Source organism: Cenococcum geophilum, assembly GCF_001692895.1.
Source record: "Cenococcum geophilum 1.58 unplaced genomic scaffold K441scaffold_25, whole genome shotgun sequence".
Taxonomy (NCBI): domain Eukaryota; kingdom Fungi; phylum Ascomycota; class Dothideomycetes; order Gloniales; family Gloniaceae; genus Cenococcum; species Cenococcum geophilum.
Window position 1 is genome coordinate 959,787 of NW_027137583.1, and position 19,563 is coordinate 979,349.

A 19,563-nucleotide genomic window follows, 5' to 3' on the forward strand; every position below is an offset into this window, starting at 1 on the left:
GGCCGTCTGGGATAGCGTCGATAAAATTTGCGAGCGTAGGGTTTCTGGGGCGGTAGTCTTTCGCTAAATTCCGAAGCTGTAAGAGGATTCTTCGTCGACAGCGCCAATAAATTAGCTTTGTAGCAACTTAAATCCACCCACACATTTATATCTCTTAATAAACTAGCAGCGCTATATGCAGATAGTAATTAAGTTATCGTAGGTCTCACCTAAAAGATTACACAAAGTTAGCCGCCTTATACACTGTTTAGCGCTCGACGTGCTTTAGCCCTGCAATGCTATTATCGTCGCAACATCGCCGTCTTGTATTTTCGCTTGCTAAAATTAATTTATATTACTCTCTAAAGCCTACTATATCTCCCTACTGCATTTTGAGGCATTATCTACAATGAGCGTAGTGTAAAACGAATCTCCGCTATAGAGGTTGGTACATCAGCAGGCAGAGCAACAAAAGCGGGCATGGCGGTACATTATATAACTGCGATGTTAACCCGGCGTTAGTCAGTGCGTTTTTTTACGTATCGCCCAGCCTCTCGCTAGCGGTCTAGCCTTTCCTGGGGTGAGCACGAGAGCCCTATGTGCAGAAGAGCATCGGCTTCCAACACGACCCGCCCTTATTTCGAATAATCGACATCATCATCTGCATATGTCCAGTAGCAAGAGCATCCGCAGAGCATTTCTCACAAATTGAAAGACGACAGCCTATTACTTCGACTTGGTCGAGATGCGCAACATTTACAGCACCTAGAATAGCGAAGGACAAGCGCATCACAATTTATTGATTAAACCCATAGTACGGAGCAGTAATCCTCCAGGCCCGTCGCTTCGATCTCGCCTTCGGCCACTTCCACCTCGCTCTTCTGCGTCCTCTTTGCCGGTGCTTTGGTGAGTCCTGAGCATTTGCGCTGCACCCCGCATTACGTCAACAAATGCATATTCGTACTTCTAGACTCCTGTATAGCGCGGGAGATGAGCTTAAGAAAGCTAGGTTGAATGCACTTTCAGAAACGTAACGCGGCCGTATGGATGCCCCAAAACGACTATGCCTTTATACACGGCTGTACAGATCGGACGATATTCGGAAGGAAGCCATAATACAGGATGGTCGTTCAATAGTATCCACTAATGTTGTACAGAGGCAGCATACGACTCATCACTCTGACAGCAAGAGATCCGTATGAATGGTAAGGGGAGAGGGATATCGCCTTTGTTCGTCCGAAGAATCCGGCCTTCTGCCGAAAAGGCAATAGTGGTGATGTTTCGAGAACGGCCCTCGAGTGTGCTGCGACACGACCCTGTCGCTGCCTCCCATAGCCGTACCGTCTTATCTTTAGATGCTGACGCGACTAGTTGACCGTCTGGTGAGAAGGCGACAGCATTGACATTTCCAGCATGACCTTCGAGCGTGCTGCGACACGACCCTGTCGCTACCTCCCACAGCCGTACTGTGCTATCATCAGATGCTGATGCGACTAGTTGACCATCTAGTGAGAAGGCGACAGCATTGACATTTCCAGCATGGCCTTCGAGCGTGCTGCGACACGACCCGGTTGCTGTCGTTAGATGCCGATGCGACTAGCTGTCCATCTAGCGAGAAAACAACGGCATTGACATATCCTAAACGGCCCTCAGGCGTGCTGCACCACGACCCCGTCGCCGTCTCCCATAACCGTACTGTCTTGTCCCTAGATGCCGACGCGACTAGCTGACTGTCTGGCGAGAAGGCTACAGCATCAACGTAGTCAGAGTGACCCTCGAGCACGCTACAACACGATCCCGTTGCTGTCTGCCATAGCCGTACTGTCCTAGATGCTGACGCGACCAACCGCCCATCTGGCGAGAAAGCAACGGTTCTGACCGTGCCAGAATGACCTTCGAGCGTGCTGCGACACGACCCTGTCGCTGCCTCCCATAGCCGTACCGTCTTGTCTTCAGATGCTGTCGCTACCAGCTGCCCAACTGGCGAGAAAACGACGGCTCTGACCGTCCCAGCATGGCCTTCGAGCGTGCTACACCACGACCCTGTCGCCGTCTCCCATAGCCGTACCGTCTTGTCTCTAGATGCCGATGCGACTAGCTGACCATCTGGTGAGAAGGCCACGGCCCTGATCGTGCCAGCATGACCTTCGAGCGTGCTACGCCACGACCCCGTCGCTGCCTCCCATAGCCGTACTGTACTGTCATCAGATGCTGATGCGACTAGCTGCCCGTCTGGCGAGAAGGCAACGGCATTGACATTTCTAGAATGGCCCTCGAACGTATTGCGCCCCGACCCCGTTGCTGTCTCCCATAGCCGTACTGTCTGGTCTTTAGATGCTGACGCAACTAGCTGTCTGTCTGGCGAGAAAACCACGGCATTGACATTTCTAGAATGGCCCTCAAGCGTGTTGCGCCATAACCCCGTCGCCGTCTCCCATAACCGTACCGTCCGGTCTTCAGATGCCGATGCGACTAGCTGGCCATCTGGGGAGAAGGCCACTGCCCTGATCGTGCCAGCATGGCCTTTGAGCGTGCTACGCCATGACCCTGTCGCTGCCTCCCATAGCCGTACTGTGCTGTCGTTAGATGCCGATGCGACTAACTGCCCATCTGGTGAGAAGGCGACGGCACTGATTACATTGGAATGACCCTCGAGCGTGCTGTAGCAGAGGTTCCAGTCTGCTTCTCTCTTGGATAGCATCCCAATCCACTCCGGAACTTGGTCTACGAAAGTCTGTCGGATAGTGCTCGTCTCTGGCGCAAAAACAAGCGCCGAAGAATAGATCTGTAGGGGCATCTGCGAGCACTTGAAATCGTAACACAAATCGTTTCGCGTCGCGAAGAAAGCTTGAGATAGTATTTGTGGGTGACTACATTGTAGGTAAGTGTAGTACTGACAAAAGAATGTTTTAAGGCTTCGTACGTTTGTAAGTGACTGAAGCCTTTCAAGTAAGCGGACACATTTATTCGTCTCTTTGATAAGGCTCATGGCTTCAAGCCAATGGAGAAGGTGCTTCTGGAGAAACAGGTGCACCAAATCCCCGTTGTTAAGCTGCTGCTGGCTCTGCTCGAGATGGTGTACCCAGTAACGGCACGCGTACCGCAATTCAGGTGGCAGATTGCTAGCGATCGTCTCCTCATCTATGTCACTCCGCAAAGCTCCGGGCCTTACGAGGCTGCACATATCCTGTTGCAGGCCACTTGGTTTAGACATGAGCTCAAGGCAATGAGACGCGAGCTTCTGGTGTGTGCCTTTCTCGTCAACCCAGAACAAGTTCCTTCCTTGTTTTCGAGGATCAACAAGGAATTCGCGAAAGGACAAATGTAGGAGCCTGATAGGAACATCCTCGCTGTCAGGAACATTGAGAACAGAGTGCAAAGAGTCTAGCCGGCATTTGACCTGCTTCTGCGGGATTTGTAGAAGGTTTGCAAGTGAGGCAACAGAGAGAGGACTGTAAAGAACGACAACACTGCCCACTAGTTCTCGGAACGCGTGAAGCCACGTTTCCTTGTCTTCTTCCTCCTGTGAAGTAAGTAACTGGTCTAGAACAGGGAGATAAGTTAGATCAAGTTGCGAAAAAGTCGACTTTCGATACTTTAGAACCTTCTATTATTCACACGCTTGCGGAGAAGAGGATTAATTAATCTAATTGGTGGGTACGGGCTCAAAGGCATTAATTAAGAATGGGTATATTCGCAAGGCCATTTGCAGGGGATTGCCCTACCTTAACTAAACGTAATACCCATGGACCCGTGCGCAAGTATATCGCTGCAGTATCTATTTATAAAGCCCAAAATATGCAACTAAAGAAAAAGGTATGGGTGGGAGGGAAAGCAAGCAAGTAAGGCTTAATTTTATAAATATTAATAATATTAATATTGCTAAGATATAGGGGTGCTACTGTAGTGCTCGCTTAGCCATATAGATATATCCATCTATTATTTATACGCTTATGGAGAAGAGGATTAATTAATCTAATTAGTAGGTACGGGCTTAAAGGCATTAATTAAGAATAGGTATATTTATAAGGCTATTTATAGAGGATTGCCCTGCCTTAACTAAATATAATGCCTATAGACCTAGAAGTGCAGCGCCCGTACTATATAAGGTAAAGTAGGGGAAAGAAAAAATAAAAAATAAAAAAGGGGGAGAAAGAAGAGATTTAAGTTAATATATTAGAGTGCTAAAATAGGTACTTCTATACGCCGTTATGCCTAAATACCTTTACCTATTATATCTAGGGCGAGTAATAATAAGAACGGTATTAGTGTTCTATATTAGAAGTTTATACTTAGCTAGAATAGGTTTTTTAGGGATAATAAATAGTAAAGCTAAAACGCTTATAAGGACCACCGGCCCAGTTACTATATTTAGCCGTCTATAAAACCGTTATCTTAAGTATATTAAGCAGCACCTTTTTAAAATAAGTATCTATTATAGAGCTTAGAGTAAAGGCTAAGAGCGGCAACTTTATACTTTAGCTTATTTCTAACTATATAGCTTATAAAGGCTAATCTCTTAAAGTAAAAGAGAGGGGCGTTTTTAGTTTAGGGGTTATTTTTAAATAGGTATTTTATAGCTTAAACTGCGTATTTAGGTTACCCTAAAGCAGCAATTATAATTAAGACTCCTTAATAATTAATATTCATTTTACTACGCTTTAGACATAATATTATATAGTCCTCTACTAGCGTTATATTATTTCTAGTATATTTTATAGCAGAGAAAGCGTAGCTATCTTTTTAAGCCTTAGTATAGGTAATCTTGCCTAGATAAAGGAATCCCGTAAAGGCCGTAGTAACAATAATATTAAAGTTAAGATCCTTAATAGATTAGGCATTTAGGGTAACTAATTAGGTAAGGATATCTTTAGTAATTAGTAATCTTTTAGCCGTAGTAGAGGGATTTATAGATGTTATACCGTCTAGGATCCTTTTAATAATAGGATTATTAAAGATAGAGGTGTTATAATTAGCGTTAATATAGTGGGATTAAATTACGGAGATATAGGCTTTAACTATAGTAGGCTTAATATAGCTTATTTCTAAACTAGTATTACTAAAGATCTATTAGGTAATCTATTCTCCTAGGTAGTAGAGGGGCGCTAGGTACTTTACCGCTTCGTAAAAGTTATAGTAGCCCTCCTAACTCTTAATTATAGAATAGTATAAATCTCTTATTCCATTAAAGAGGCTATACTATAATAGTTAGCCGAAGTATTCTAAGGGGGCTTTTACCTTAATCTAGAAATTAGGTAGGGGGTCTTTAAGAGGAACTAGGTCTCCTATTTTAGCGTTAGATTAAATATAATAAAGAAGCGTATAGTAATAGTAAATTAAAAGTATCCTAATGCGGGTATAGTAATAATACCCTATTATAATTAAAATAAGATAAAGTATTAGCTAGCCTATTTTCTATAGAGAAAACCTACTCTATATAGAGCGTAATATTATAGGCTGCGGCTAATTAAAGGATTTTACGGAGCGGGTAATTACCTAGTCCTTTTACCACTATATTTTAGAATCCTAAGAGTGCTATTATATTATCTATATAGATATAAACTAAGCTATACTTCTATTATATTACCTAGAGCTAGAATAAGGTTGTAATTACTTAGACCTCCTACTTATTAATTAGGGCAAGGCGGTGTTCTATATTAGGGTAGCAGCTTAAAGAATTATCTTAGGGTAAAGATACTAAATAGGGCGGCTATATTGTTCCTTAAGAATCCTTAAAAAAAGAAGAAGGCCCTATAACTAAGAATCCTAGATATATCTAAGAAGAGATAGAATTATTTTTAATCCGTATTATTAAAGAAGAGGATACCATTTAAAAGGGTAAGAGTATCCCTTTACTATAACAAGTCTTAGCGAAGTTCAGCTGTTAGCTATTAGTAAGAATAACTACCTACCTTTATAAAAGTAGAGATAAACTCCTAGATANAGCNNTTATATAAANNCCTAAGCCTAATTACCNAGNCGCTNTAAGCNAGTCTACNAGCNAGTTTTTAACTCTAAACTAGCGTTAGGGATCTACCACTTAACGCTTTATTAATCTCCTTAATTATAGTAGCCTNTTTTAAAGNAGAAANACGNAGCTTAGACTTTANAGTATCTATAATATAACCTAGNACTTTAGCNATAGTGCCTTTAATATTCTTTAATTCGTTTTATAGGATGCCTAATTTATTACTTAATTAGTTATATATACTAAGTAATTAAGGGAGAATAGAAGTATTAGAGAGTATAAAGATAAAGTTATCTAGATAGTGCTTTAAGGCGGCGTTTAGGATATATTAGATAAGTATCTAGTAAAATCCCTCCATAAAAAGATTAAATAAAAAGGGTATAGTTTAAAGGCTAAATAAGAGGTAACGTTTAAAATATACCATACCCTTCTAGAAAAACCCTATAAGGCGTTAAGCTTTAATAAAAAGTAGGATGTTCTAAAAGGCGTTCTTAATATCCCTTTTAATAATTATATAACTACAGCCTATATATATAATGTATTAGAGAACCTAATTAACTATTAAATATTATAGTATAGCAAATACTATAGGGATTAAGTTATTAATAAATTAGCTAAATAGTAAGAATAAGTTATAAATACGGCGCTATCCCCTATCCGCTTTAGGTACTAAACCTAGCGGCAAGGATATAATAGGAAATATTACTATTATAATCCTACCTATATCTAGATTGGCGCTAATCTTTTCTAAAATTAGGACCGTATTTATAGCTATTAAGGCTTAGTTCTTTTAGGAAAGAAGCTTAATTTCTAGGTTTACCCTAATCTAGTATCTAAACTTTAAGATACCAATAATATTATATTAGAGGTTACTAGGGTATAGGGATAGATAACGCCCCTACGCTTAAATAATTAAGGGGGAAGAAGAGTCCTATAGAGGAGAGGAGGGCAGAAAGACTAGAAATAATAGTATAGTATTTAGCCTACCTATACTATAAGGGTAGAGCACGGTTTTAGCAGAGTATAGGTATAGCTTAATAAAATCCTCTTCCTCCTCTTTTTTTTCCTTATTAATACTTTTCTCTAGTAATTACTACTTATAATTTCTTATAGTATATAGGCCACCGCACTTACTATAGGTATATAAGAACTTATAATCCTTACCTAGGTTATACTTCCCTCTATTAAAGCTATAATAGGTCCTTAAGATATTAGTACTTACTTATATACGTTTTAAGATAGATACGGATTTATAAGTACTAGGATTATAATAAATATCTAAAAAGTTACTAAAGATCTTCTAGTTAGCTAGCTCTAACTAGTTCTTTTAAATAACTATAGAGTAGTGCTTTAAGGCTATAGTTATTAAGGGAGCAATTTAGTAGGTAGTAGATAGCTAAATAACTTAATTATAGAAGGTAAGTATTTAGGGAATAAGATTTACTAAAAGATTCTTATATATAACGATTAAAATTATTATATAGTTAAGGAAGCCCTCTACCCACACTTTAACAGATAAGTAGTCCTTTATTATTTCTTTTTTTAGTTTTATAAAAAGGATGCTATTAATAATAAGGATATTATTCTAAGGCTTAAATTAGAGCTAGTGTATCTGGAGGCAAGAGAGGTTATTAGGTAAAAAAGTACCCTAAAATACCTTAAGTATCTCTTTATTTGGGACACTAGGGAGAAAAATATTTAGGATATTAGCTATAGATGGGAGTAACTTACCTAGTTTATTAATTAGGGTTAAGGATAATACTGCTGTAGCTAATCTTACTATTACTATAGCGAGGCTTAATATATAGAGTTTAGTCGCCCAATCTTCCTATTTTTTTTAAACGTGTAGTATTTTAGTATAGTCCTTTTATTCCTAAAGAAGTCTTATTTTTTAGTTAGTTACCTAGTTTTTAACCTTCTTTACCTAAGCTCTTTTAATCCTTAGATCCTCCTTATATAGTTACTAGAGCTATTTTTTAGCTTTTTTAGTAGCTAAAGTCTTATATTAAGCTACGGAGAGAGGCGCCATTATAGAGGATAGAGACTATAATACTAGCGTATCGCCTAAAGGTATAGGGGAAGGTAAGGAAGACTAGTAGGTAACCTCTAAGGAGTTTAGCTCGTCGAGTATATCGTTATTAGTTAAGTTTTTAAGGTTTTTACGGATAATTTATAAAGGTTTAGACGAGTATATAAGTTATTAAGTTATTAACAGTAACAATTAATTATTAGAAATTAAGTAAATAAGGCATTAGCTCTTAAATGAGACTAATATGGAAAGCAAGTAAGCAAGGCTTAATTTTATGAATGTTGATGATGTTAGTGTTGCTGAGATGCAGGGGTGCTGCTGCAGTGCTCGCTTAGCCACATAGACATGTCCATATTTAAATATTCTTTAGGATCACCTCCTTTGGTGCCGATATATCGGCACACTGTGGTAGCGAAGATGAACAGTGGCACAGCTAGCTCGACCAGGGCCTGGATCTGATCTGTTGTAGGCCAGCCTAAGGATAGCAAGCGCTCCCGTTGTACTGCATTGAGCTCATGCTCCAAGAAGAGACGTATGTCGTGTTCAATGATTCTCTTCGGAACTTCGTGAAGGACCAGGTCTTCGTATGTTCCGTTCGGCATCCGCTTGAAGCTAAGACGAATGGGGAGCTCTGGTCTACTCGTTACTAGGACTTGCAACGACACCGGCCGAATACCCTTCGTCTGAGCAAGCAGCTGAAGAATTGCTTGAATATCTTCTTCTTGCTCGTATTCGTCCAGTGCGTCTATGACGACCACGCCGCATTATAATTAGTCATTGCTATTCCCCCCTGTTCCGGCACGACCAACTACGTGTCTTTAAATTTCGGAAGCATGACGGTCCCATCACGAAAAAATATATAGCTCTAAGCTTTGAAGGCACTCAACCTTTATGAATATACATTCCGGAAGTCTCGCTATGCGGAGTGAGGACGACAGCCCCGCGTCTTAGCGTAAGGATTTAGCGTCTGTCAGCGTACTTGCATTATACGTACTGTATTGAAGCAGGATCTGACTGTACAGCATCCTGGCGCATCTCGTGGTTAGCGTGTTTTGTCAACCATCCCTTAAACAGCAAAAATACCAAAATTTCCCCTACAAAAAGGCCGTGCGGGAGTGGCTGCGCTAACCACCGGAATTGAAGAGATGCTGTACACATCCGGCTGAAAGTGCCTTTTTAGCGCTGCCGATCGTTCGGAGAACGCCGCCTGTTTTACTAGTTAAAATAGGGTTAATCTCCGACAGATCAGCACGCTTAAAAAAACGCCCATATCAAAATTAAATAAAGCTTTTAAATCAAACGATTATAAGGGATTTTGCCTATATATTGATTTCTATGGAGGAGCAATTAAGCAATCGTTAAATTGCCAAACGAGTGTCTAATTCCTTTAAGCTCCCACCTAAACCTACCACTTAGTAGTGCCCCCTTCGGCTGCAATTACGTCGCGTATGCGTTGCCCTATAGATGCGACGAGTCGGTATAGATCTTCTTGTGTAATCTTATCCCACTCCTCCCGAATTGCCTATTGCATCTGCTCCTCCGTACGAGGCTTATTATGTCGACCGTTGAGGTCACTCTTAGGTATTACCTTATGACTTACCACCTTGTTCTCGTATATCTTACTACTGTCTCGGTTAACGACTTGGTTAACGACATGGTCTACGACTCGGTTTACAATACGGTCAGCGAAGTAGTCTACTACCTATTTTCCTTATATATTTATAGAGGCTCTAGAGCCACATTCAATAAACAGAGTTCTTCTTAGTAACTTGTCCGTCTGATAGTTATGAGCCCGGGCTATCTACTGCATCATCTTTGATTTGAAACCCTAATTACCCTATCGTCAACTAAACAGTAGAGGCCTTAATATGTCCTCTTAACAATCCGAAACCCTTATTACGACGCACACTGTAATCCTAGTAGGCCTAAACGATTGGGACCAATAGATTGGTGTTATTAAGTATTAAGCCGACGGTGAGGATATATAGGAGTACATCGATCCAGATATTAAGAAAAATGATCTACCTAGACACAGAGCACCGTTAGAGCCATTACTATTAGTTATTAATCCTTAGAAGACTACGTTCTTAGCCCTTAATAAAGGCGAGAAGGAGGAGCTTTAAGCTTTGCGAAAACAGTATAACCGTACTTATAAGCGGTATAAGAAAGAGGAAGCAGCCCTTAAGTTTCTATGTACCTATATTATCAGCATAATATCCCGTAACTACATTAACTATACCTTTAAAGGAAATACCGTCTATAATGTCCTTATGTCACTTAAGGAGGTAGTTACTCCGACTAATGACGCTTAGAAGGTTAATTTAGCTACCTAATATTTAAAAATAAAGAAAGCCCTAAAGAGTTAGAATATTAAGAAGTGGCTCCGTAAGTGGGAGAAGGTATATAATGATTGTAAGAAGGTTAAATTACCTAAGGTAGATAGCAATCGACCAGTTAAGGACTTTGTATATACCGTTGAATCTACCTTATTAGGATAGTTAGAATACTAGAAAAACGAATTATAGAACCTTAAGAGGAAGAAGGAAAGTCTACCTACCCTTTAATCTATTATTAAGGTCTACCGAAATCATCGTTAATTGGACTTAGCTTAGAAGGCGAGGAGCTAGTATAGCTCCTATATAGCTAGCTTTAAAGGAGAGCTAATTAATAAGCCTAAATTAGAAGATAAATTAGAAACTAAATCAGAAGCTAATTCTTTAAGAAAAATAGATAAAAAGGAATGGATAAAGCCGTGCTTATACGGATTACTATACCTATAGAGGAAATGCTTCTACCTTATTAAGTTAATTCGACCGTTAGGTTGGAAACTAAACGATTTAAAAATGCAGTTAGTAGAGTAGAAGCTTGCTAAGGCTTTACCCGAATTTAAGGCCTTAATCGACCGATTAAGGAGCTAAGCCTTATTTAATAAGAAGCTAGAGAATGTAGAGAATATAGAGTAGAAGAGCTTACCTAGTAAACTATACGGAAGCTTTGTAGTATATTAAGCAGGAGCTTATATTGCATTAGATTACGCTCTCTATAATAGCGTAATTCTAGACCCTGTAATAACCTTATATATTATTAACAATAGAGCAAGATTTATAGGTAATATCCGACCGGCTAGTAAACAGTTATATACTAGATCTGGTATAGAAAATATTAAAGGCTTTAGAATAGCTGAAGTTATAGTTATTACCCTATTAGGAAAGTAGAAGATCTATCTTATTAACGCTGCGTATATATTAGGATTTTACACAAATCTAGTTTATAATTACAGACTTAATAAAAAGGGTGTCTTTTAGCATAATAAGGGCAACTACCTCTACCGTCGCGGTGGTGAGAAGTTCGTATATTGCGGATATTACCACGGTTAGATAACCCTCGAATATAACGAATTAAAGCCGAAGATAAAGGATGTGTCCTTCGCGGCTTAATTAACGGATCCTCTACTAAATTAAAAGGTAGATGGACGACTTTGGCATAGTTGACTTAGATATATAGGAAGTACTGCTATTAAGCGATTGCCTAAGGAAGTAACTGGGGCGATTCTATAAGGCCCTATGACAATTAAATATAAGACTTGTGCAGTTAGCAAAGCTTATAAAATTATATTAAGAAAAGCACCTATAGATAAGGTAATAAGGCCTTTCTTCTATATATATGTAGATTTAATTTAGGGAATTAAAGCCTATAATGGATATAAGTACATAATCCATTTCTTTAATAATTTAGTTTAAATAAATAAGGTTAAGATGTTTGTATAGAAGTTATTAACCACCTAAGTAATTATTAAATATTGTAATGTAGTTGAGCGACGCTATAGCTTTAAAGTTGTTATTATTTATATAGATAATAAGTTATTACTTAGAGGCAAATTTAATAACTAGACCGCCAAAAAAGGTATTATGGTGGAGTACTTAGCTCTAAGTATACTAGAATAGAATAGTCCTGCGGAACGTTCTGGGGGGGTGATTATAATGAAGTCTTAATATATGCGAATTAAAGTATAACTACTAGAGGAACTCTGGCCTAAAGTCTTTAAAGTAGTAGCGTATGTAATAAATAGGACACTAAGCCGACGGCTTAACTAGAAGACGCCCTTTAAAAAGCTTTAGTTAGTAATAGGTCTCTTACCAGCTAAGCTAAATATAGCTTACTTACGTGCCTACAGCTATAGAGCCTATTTACTTAAATATAATATTCTACGTACTTAAAAACTTGCTCCTAGAGCCTATATTAGGTATCTAGTGGGGTATAATTTAACGAATATCTTTTAAATATATATACTAAGCGAAAAGAAGGTAATTTAAATAAGAGACGTTATGTTTAATAAGCGACTTGTCTATAACGATAGTAAGCCAGATCTTGCAAATTTGCTTTAAGAGAAAGCCGATTAAATGCTAGAGGTAATTAATGTAATTAACCTCGATAGGACGCTTTAAGAAGACTTAAATAAGGATATAAATAAGGAAGATGAGATTTTTAATAAAATTTGAGTAAGTACTAATAGAAATTAACAGGTGGATTCTAGTGGAAATTAAGGATAAATTGTTAACTGTGAGTAGATAGACACTTAAGGCGATAACTTAATTATAGTAGATACCTTAAAAGACGATCCTCTACCTGGCCTTCCTATACTAGAACTAATGCTAAAACCTTAATTAAATCCTATAAATACAGGTCCCTTAAGCTCCTTAAGCACCTCTAAATCCTCCGTACCCTCTACCTATTAACGCCCCGGTTTTAAATACGTTAAAATTAACCCGAAGGAGTTAAAGGAAGGAGATATAGCTAAGGTCTCTAAGGATAATATAATTGAAGGAAGAAGATTAAAGAAGCTACCTAAATAATATGGAGCTTATTTAACTTACCTTAAAGAAATAGACACCTTCTAACCGCTTTAAGCAGCCTTTTACGTAGGGCTTAAATATTAAAGGAAAATATACCGCGATAAGCTTTTACCTCTACCTAAGAACTAGAAGGAGCTTATAAGACACTAGTATAAGGCAGAATTTCTAGTAGCTGCTATAAAGGAGTATACGGATCTAGATAATTGTGGAATATTTAAAATCGTAGATAAGACTTAATCTATTAAAACGGTACCTATTACCTGGGTATTTACCTATAAGATAGATACTAATAGATATCTTACGAAGTTTAAAGCTTGACTTTGTGTGAGAGGTAATCTATAATAGTTAATCTATAAGGATATATATGCAGCAACTTTGGCAGCTAAAGTCTTTAGAGCTCTCGCAGCAATTATTGTAGTATTTAATTTAGACGTCTAGTAGGGTAATGCTGTTAACGTATTCGCAAATAGCCTAATTAACGAAATCGTCTATATTAAATGTCTAGATGGATTTACTATTAAGGGCAAATGTCTACTACTACGTAGAGCGCTCTATGGACTTTAATAATCGCCACGTCTTTAGCACAACGACTTTAGTAATTAGCTCGTCAAATTAGGGTTAAAGCCCGTTAGTGGTAAGCTGTGTCTCTACCACAATAACTTACTAATTGTATTCTTTTACGTAGATAATATCTGCGTCGCCTTTACTAAAGAAAATCGATTAGAGTTCTAGAGCTTTAAGGAAGTACTAATAAAGAAGTATAAGATAAAGGATTTAGGTAACCTATCCTAGTTCCTAGAAATTCGAATTATAAAAGACAGAACTTAAAGAAAGCTTTGGCTCTATTAAAACTCCTATATTAAAAAGATTACTAATGCATTTTACCTAACTAATATACGCTTAGTTAGTACGCCTATAGGCACTAACGAGCTCCTACCTAACCCGGAGGAAGCTTTAAAATAGGACATCTACGTCTACTAAAGGATAGTTAGATCACTACTCTATATAACCTATATTATAAGACCCGATATAGCTAAAGCTTTAGGTAAGCTATTAGAGTTCCTACGCAATCCCTTACCTCTATATAACGCCGCAGCTTAATAAGCAATTACCTACCTATATTAGCATAAGACCCTTATAATTAAATACTTAGGTTAGAATATAGGAAGCTAAGCTTTTATAGGAGTAAGCGACGCGGCGTTCGGAGACAATTTAATAAGTAGACGCAGTATAGAAGGATACTTGTTTACCCTATTTAGAGGGGTAATTAATTAGCGCTTTATTAAGCAGATAATAGTAATAAAGTTAAGTACGGAGGTAGAGCTTATAGCTCTGTCTTATATAGGAACGGAGTTAATCTAGTAGAGTTGCTTCTTTAAGGAAATTAAATTATCCTTAGATAAGGAACAAATAATTAGCTGCGATAATCTATAGATAATTAGACTGCTTACAAAGGACAGACAAGAGCTTACTATAAAGCTTTAATACGTTAATATACACTACTACTGGCTTCACTAAGAAGTACGTAATAGCTAAATTAAAATTAATTGGACGTCTATAGCTGCTATAGTCGCAGACGGCTTAATAAAGGCCCTACCGCGTTAGAAGCATAAGGCGTTTATTTAATAGTTAAATCTTATTAATATTAAGGATCTAATTTAATTTAATTTAAATGATATTAGGTAAGGTAACTATAGAGGATTTCCTTTAAAACTTAACACTAAATTACCTATTATGACTTTTCATTTTATTTTCTATCTAGCTGCTCAGTCAAGACTAAGCAGCTGGGGGGGTGTGTTAACCATTGAGGTCACTCTTAGGTATCACCTTATGACTCACCACCTTGTTCTCGTATGTCTTACTACTGTCTCGGTTAACGACTCGGTTAACGACACGGTCTACGACTCGGTTTACGATACGGTCAGCGAAGTAGTCTACTACCTATTTTCCTTATGTATTTATAGAGGCTCTAGAGCCACATTCAATAGACAGAGTTCTTCTTAGTGACTTGTCCGTCCGACATATTACGACGCTGGGCAATTCGCTCCTTCATCATCTTCCAAAGAGCCAATTGGGTTAAGATTAGGGCTATTTAGGGGCCAATCAAGTATTCGGATTTGGCCAGCCGCGAATCTAGCTTTAGTAGATTGAGCTTTGTGTACGGGCGCGCCGTCCATTTATATAATAGATAGGGTAGGATCGAACGGCTGTTGGGCGTTAATATATATATAATACTCTTATTATAGCATTCGTAGAAGTTCTTTAGGCTTGAGTAAATGTGATCTTAGAAGCCTTAAGCCGTAATATTGCCCTATTCCTACTTGTTCTAAAAGACTAGAGGCCCTTTCTTAACACCCATAAAGCAAGCCCAAATTATTATATAAGTTACATTTTAATAATTTGATTTTCGCGATATAGATGCAAACAACTTAAATTCACGTGGTATTCTAACTTAATTAGGAAGGAATTAAAGTCAATTGGGGGGGTGTCCGCGTATCAATTAGGGGGTGTCCCTCTACCGTTACCTAAGTTTAATGCGAGTTAAAATGCATACGTAGCGGGGCAATAGCTCTTAATACGTAACTTCTCCAATTTTATTGTGCGTCGAGTCAGTGTATCTTGCTAGAGAGTTAACTGAGGGGAAGGGAAATTACGTAGTCCGTTTCACTACTTACTGCTGTCGTAATTAAAAAGCGAAGCGGCGCATGTTTTGACTGGTTCTATTTTTGAATCTTCGCCGAATACGGTGATTGGCCCTTAAGTATCCCTTGCAACGCTGCTTCGCGTCCAACGGTTATCGATAAGGATTAGCCAATCAAATCGTTAGGATAAATGAGCCGTGATGAGATATTTGAAGCTTTTGATATGTATATAAAATGCTGTACGAGCTTGATTTTTGGTAGAGAGTCATGTAATATATAAGCCCTAGCACTCGTCCTTTCTGCAGAATGGAATTCTACAGGCGCGATTGGAAGGCATGGTGGTTAATTATATTTCTATATAATTGTATGGACGCGTCTGCGGACATTTGAAAATGGTGTTTGCGCACGGACCAACTCTCGTTAGACGCCAGCGTTGCAAGGGATATATATCGTCAATGCTCTACCTTGTACGCTCTGTCCACTTGATGTACGTAACTGAGGCGCAAGCTTTACTAAAGTATGAGCAGAAAATACTCAAGCGGTGGGTAAGTGACGTGGATGAACGCGTCTTCCTATCCCTTCTAATATCCTTAGGTGAAGTATAGAGGCTATAAAGAGGATGAGGTTTCTCCAGAAGCATCAAATCCACACAGCAACAGCAATCCTCTACAGTGAACATCATTCTAGTCTTTCTTTAAGCTCAAGCTTCAGTCTTTCCAATTTTTCAATCTATTTAAAAACACTACTCCACCTAACCTACCCATTAAAATGCATTCCTCTACCATCCTCCTCGCTGCCTCCTCTTTTATCTCCCTCTCCTCCTGCCTCCCAATGGATTAACTCCTCTCCGCCCGTGACCAAGTCTGTGGCAAGGCCCCCAGCGGCAGCAATACGCAACAGATGGTTCTCTCCCAGCCCTCGGGCCCGCAGAACGCAGCCGCATGCCTGAGCGACTGCGACGCCAACAGCTCGTGCCTGTCCTTCCTCTTCGGCATGGTTGACAACGATATTAAGTGCCTGCTGTACCCCTGCGCCGCGTCCGCCATCCCGACGCAGTCCAGCGCCAACCTAATTGCGTACGACAAGGCATGCGCCTCCGTCCCGACTGTCATGCCGACGGCTGAGAACCCAACTGGTGTTAATACGCAAACTGGCGACAATACGCAAACTAGCGCCAACACGGGGGGCGAGAGCAACCCTAGCAAGACGACGACGCCTGCGGGCAATCATTAGAGGCGGGAGCTGGTGGCCCGCAATACGTGCGGCGGGGCGCCGAGTGGGCCGTCTAACGCGCAGCCGATTTCTGCGCCGGCTGGTATTGATACCCTACCTGAGTGCAAGGCGAAGTGCACTGCGGATCCTTCGTGCGAGAGGTGAGTGAGCTCTTTCGGCGCCCCTTATACTTGGGGCTCTTCGGGTTTATAAGCTTAGCGCTAACATGTCTTCTCCAGCTTCTGCTTCGGAACACTCACGCCTGGCGGCGCTGATATCTGCCGCCTCTATGCTGTCCCAGCTGCCTCAGTGCCGGCGCCCGCTTCGGGCCAGTCGCTTCAGGTGTATGATGTTGGCTGCTCGGTTTAAGCAGTGCGCCCTAATGCCCCTTGCTGCTTCTCCTTTGCTCTCAGCGTTTGTGGGTGGTTCGGATCTTGTACACCTAGGCGCTTATGGAAAGCTCTTAAAAAAATTCGAAGGAGATAAGTGGTTAATATGTTGGGGACTAGATGGGTACATCATATAATGTGGATTTTTTTTGTTTAGTGAAATTTTTGGTGGAATATTTAGATTTGCTAAAATAAAGTCGCTTTACAGTCCTATGACTACATTCTCCATCTACTACTTATTTAGGTATCTCTGTAAGGATGCTAAGGGCTAAGGATCTATTTCTATAGCTAGAAGTATTCTTATATTAGTGAAATAGTCTTCTTGTTACTGTTACGGCGCAGTGACGCTCATCGCTAAGTTCTGCCATATTCTGCCGCACTCTAATTCTTAGCAAGGAGTATATTTCGTAACCCCCTTTACCATTCTCCTTCTTTAGTTTGGAATTCTTATACATAGGCTACCAATTGATTCAGTTCAAATCGACCGAACCCCCACAATTACGACTTTAGGACTTTAACGTAAATGCGAGGTTAGCTATGCGAGTGAGCGTGTCTAGATGCTCCCCCTACGCGCCCTCTTTAACGTCCCCATTACTTACACCACTAGCTCTTCGGCCCCCTTCCACCGCCCTTGATTCCTGTACGTCGACGCCAGGTTAGCCATGCTGCTCAGCGTGAAAGGATGCTCCACCCCAAGTACCCTCTTGAACGTCCAGCTTTTCGGCCTCTTTCCACCGCCCTTGATTCCTGAATGTCGACGCCAGGTTGGACTCCACATCCCTCAGAACCAAACCTCAGGTTACGATCTATTTAAGCATACTACAAGCAGCCCGCCAAACTTATAACGAAGTCCTCACATTCCTGTTTGGAAACAACGTTCTACATCTTGACATACATGCAACGATGGCCATCAAATTTCTCCGATCTATCCCAGATGGGGTTCAGATGACAATCGAATCGCCAACACTGGAGCCTGGATCTACATCCAACTGTGGCTGCGCGTTCAGCTGCAAACTCTGCGAGTATCTGGCAAGCGAGATGACTCTCGACACTCTGACTGAAGATTGACTATGATCTGGATGACGGGATTTCAGCCGGTAGTGCAACTCCTGCTTATACCCACACTTCGAAATGACGATTATCCGCCAGGTCGCTGATGCGTTCATGGAGAAGAAGGTCAAGAAGGTTCGGCCGGCTTACGTGATGATGCAAGAATCAGATATACAAGAGATGTTGGGATAGATCACGACAACTGGTGGTGGAGAGAATCCCTTTGGATATCGTTGGAAGCAGGGCAGGCGGTCTGAGTTCACCACCAGGGAAGAATTGGAAGCATATATAACAACGATCTCCAAGCAACGGCAGTGGGATTTCATCGCTCGTTTTGGACCGCGTCAGCTTGGTAAGACTGGAACGGGTGTTGAGTTGACAAGCAAGGAGATGCTGGTGGAGAGAATGAACCCGAAGAAGCGAATAGTGGAGGATGAAGTAGAAGAGGCGGAGGAAGGAGAGAAAGTAATGTGTCCACCTAAGCGGCAGAAAGCCCTATTCAGGAGCGGCTGCGCCAGGCGCTATATTGAGCACGCGAAATTTCTTTTAAGGTGCGTTCGTCGTCTCTGGCGTCCTGGAGAGTTTGGTTGTGAAGCGGGAGAAATTGATTCGTACTAGTTGCACATTACCAAATAGATTGATAATGCGGAATAGCTTGATCTTATGGTGCGTATATCTGATGTAAATAAATAACAGTGACATGCTGTATGATACTATTTTAGAGGAATATTTATACCGGTTGACCAGTAGGGGGGTTTCGATGAACTGACGGAAGGTAATGCAACTCGAATCGAGGCGATCTTCGCGCACTAGCGGTATATAGTTAGTAGGGCCTTCCGTCAGATTCGATTCTTGGCAAATATCAAAAGTTTTGATGGATATTTTCATCAGAACTTTAAACCAGCCCCCTATTTTGTTAACAGCAGCCAGCGACTCCAAATTTCGCACAGTTGATCCTTGCCACTATGTCTTTTGATCCCGCGCGCCAAGTTGATCGAACCGTCAAGTTGGTGGGAGGCAAGAATTGCTCTCTATCGAAACCCCTACTTGACCAATTGCCGGAAAGTCGAGCTAATCGTATATGTAAGCACTAAAAAATTAGCTTTACCTTTCATCAGATACCTTCCGTCAGTTCATCGAAACCCCCCTTAGTGGGGCACAGTTCAGGCGAGAAGGGTGGTGTCGAGAAGACCGATGAATCTTGGCGCTTCAGCCCCACCGACGTTATGCCAATGTAGAAAGATTGCCATCACCAAGTCAAGATTCCCATATCAACACCACCTCGATCGAAAAGATATCCTTTTTTGACACGCCTGCCTCCGGGCTCAATTACATCGAAGCCATATCTCTCAACTTCACGCACGACCAAAATGTCCGACCTCGATCCTATTGACCCATCCTAGCCAACTCTATCAAAAGCATATACTACCCTTGGAAAACC

The 19,563-nt window shown here is 40.4% G+C and overlaps 1 protein-coding gene across 1 annotated transcript; it reads right to left on the bottom strand.

Annotated features, from left to right (window-relative positions):
• Window positions 1-984: 984 nt before the first annotated feature.
• K441DRAFT_687640 (WD40 repeat-like protein) lies at window positions 985-18,238 on the bottom strand (the record flags this gene model as incomplete). Its single annotated transcript, XM_067652110.1, has 11 exons — window positions 985-1,122; window positions 1,164-1,229; window positions 1,321-1,534; window positions 1,644-1,951; window positions 1,985-2,581; window positions 2,618-2,849; window positions 2,916-3,565; window position 5,412; window positions 8,322-8,721; window positions 18,056-18,079; window positions 18,196-18,238. The coding sequence occupies 11 exons, from the start codon at window positions 18,236-18,238 to the stop codon at window positions 985-987; spliced, it is 2,673 nt and encodes an 890-aa protein (XP_067503235.1).
• Window positions 18,239-19,563: the final 1,325 nt, after the last annotated feature.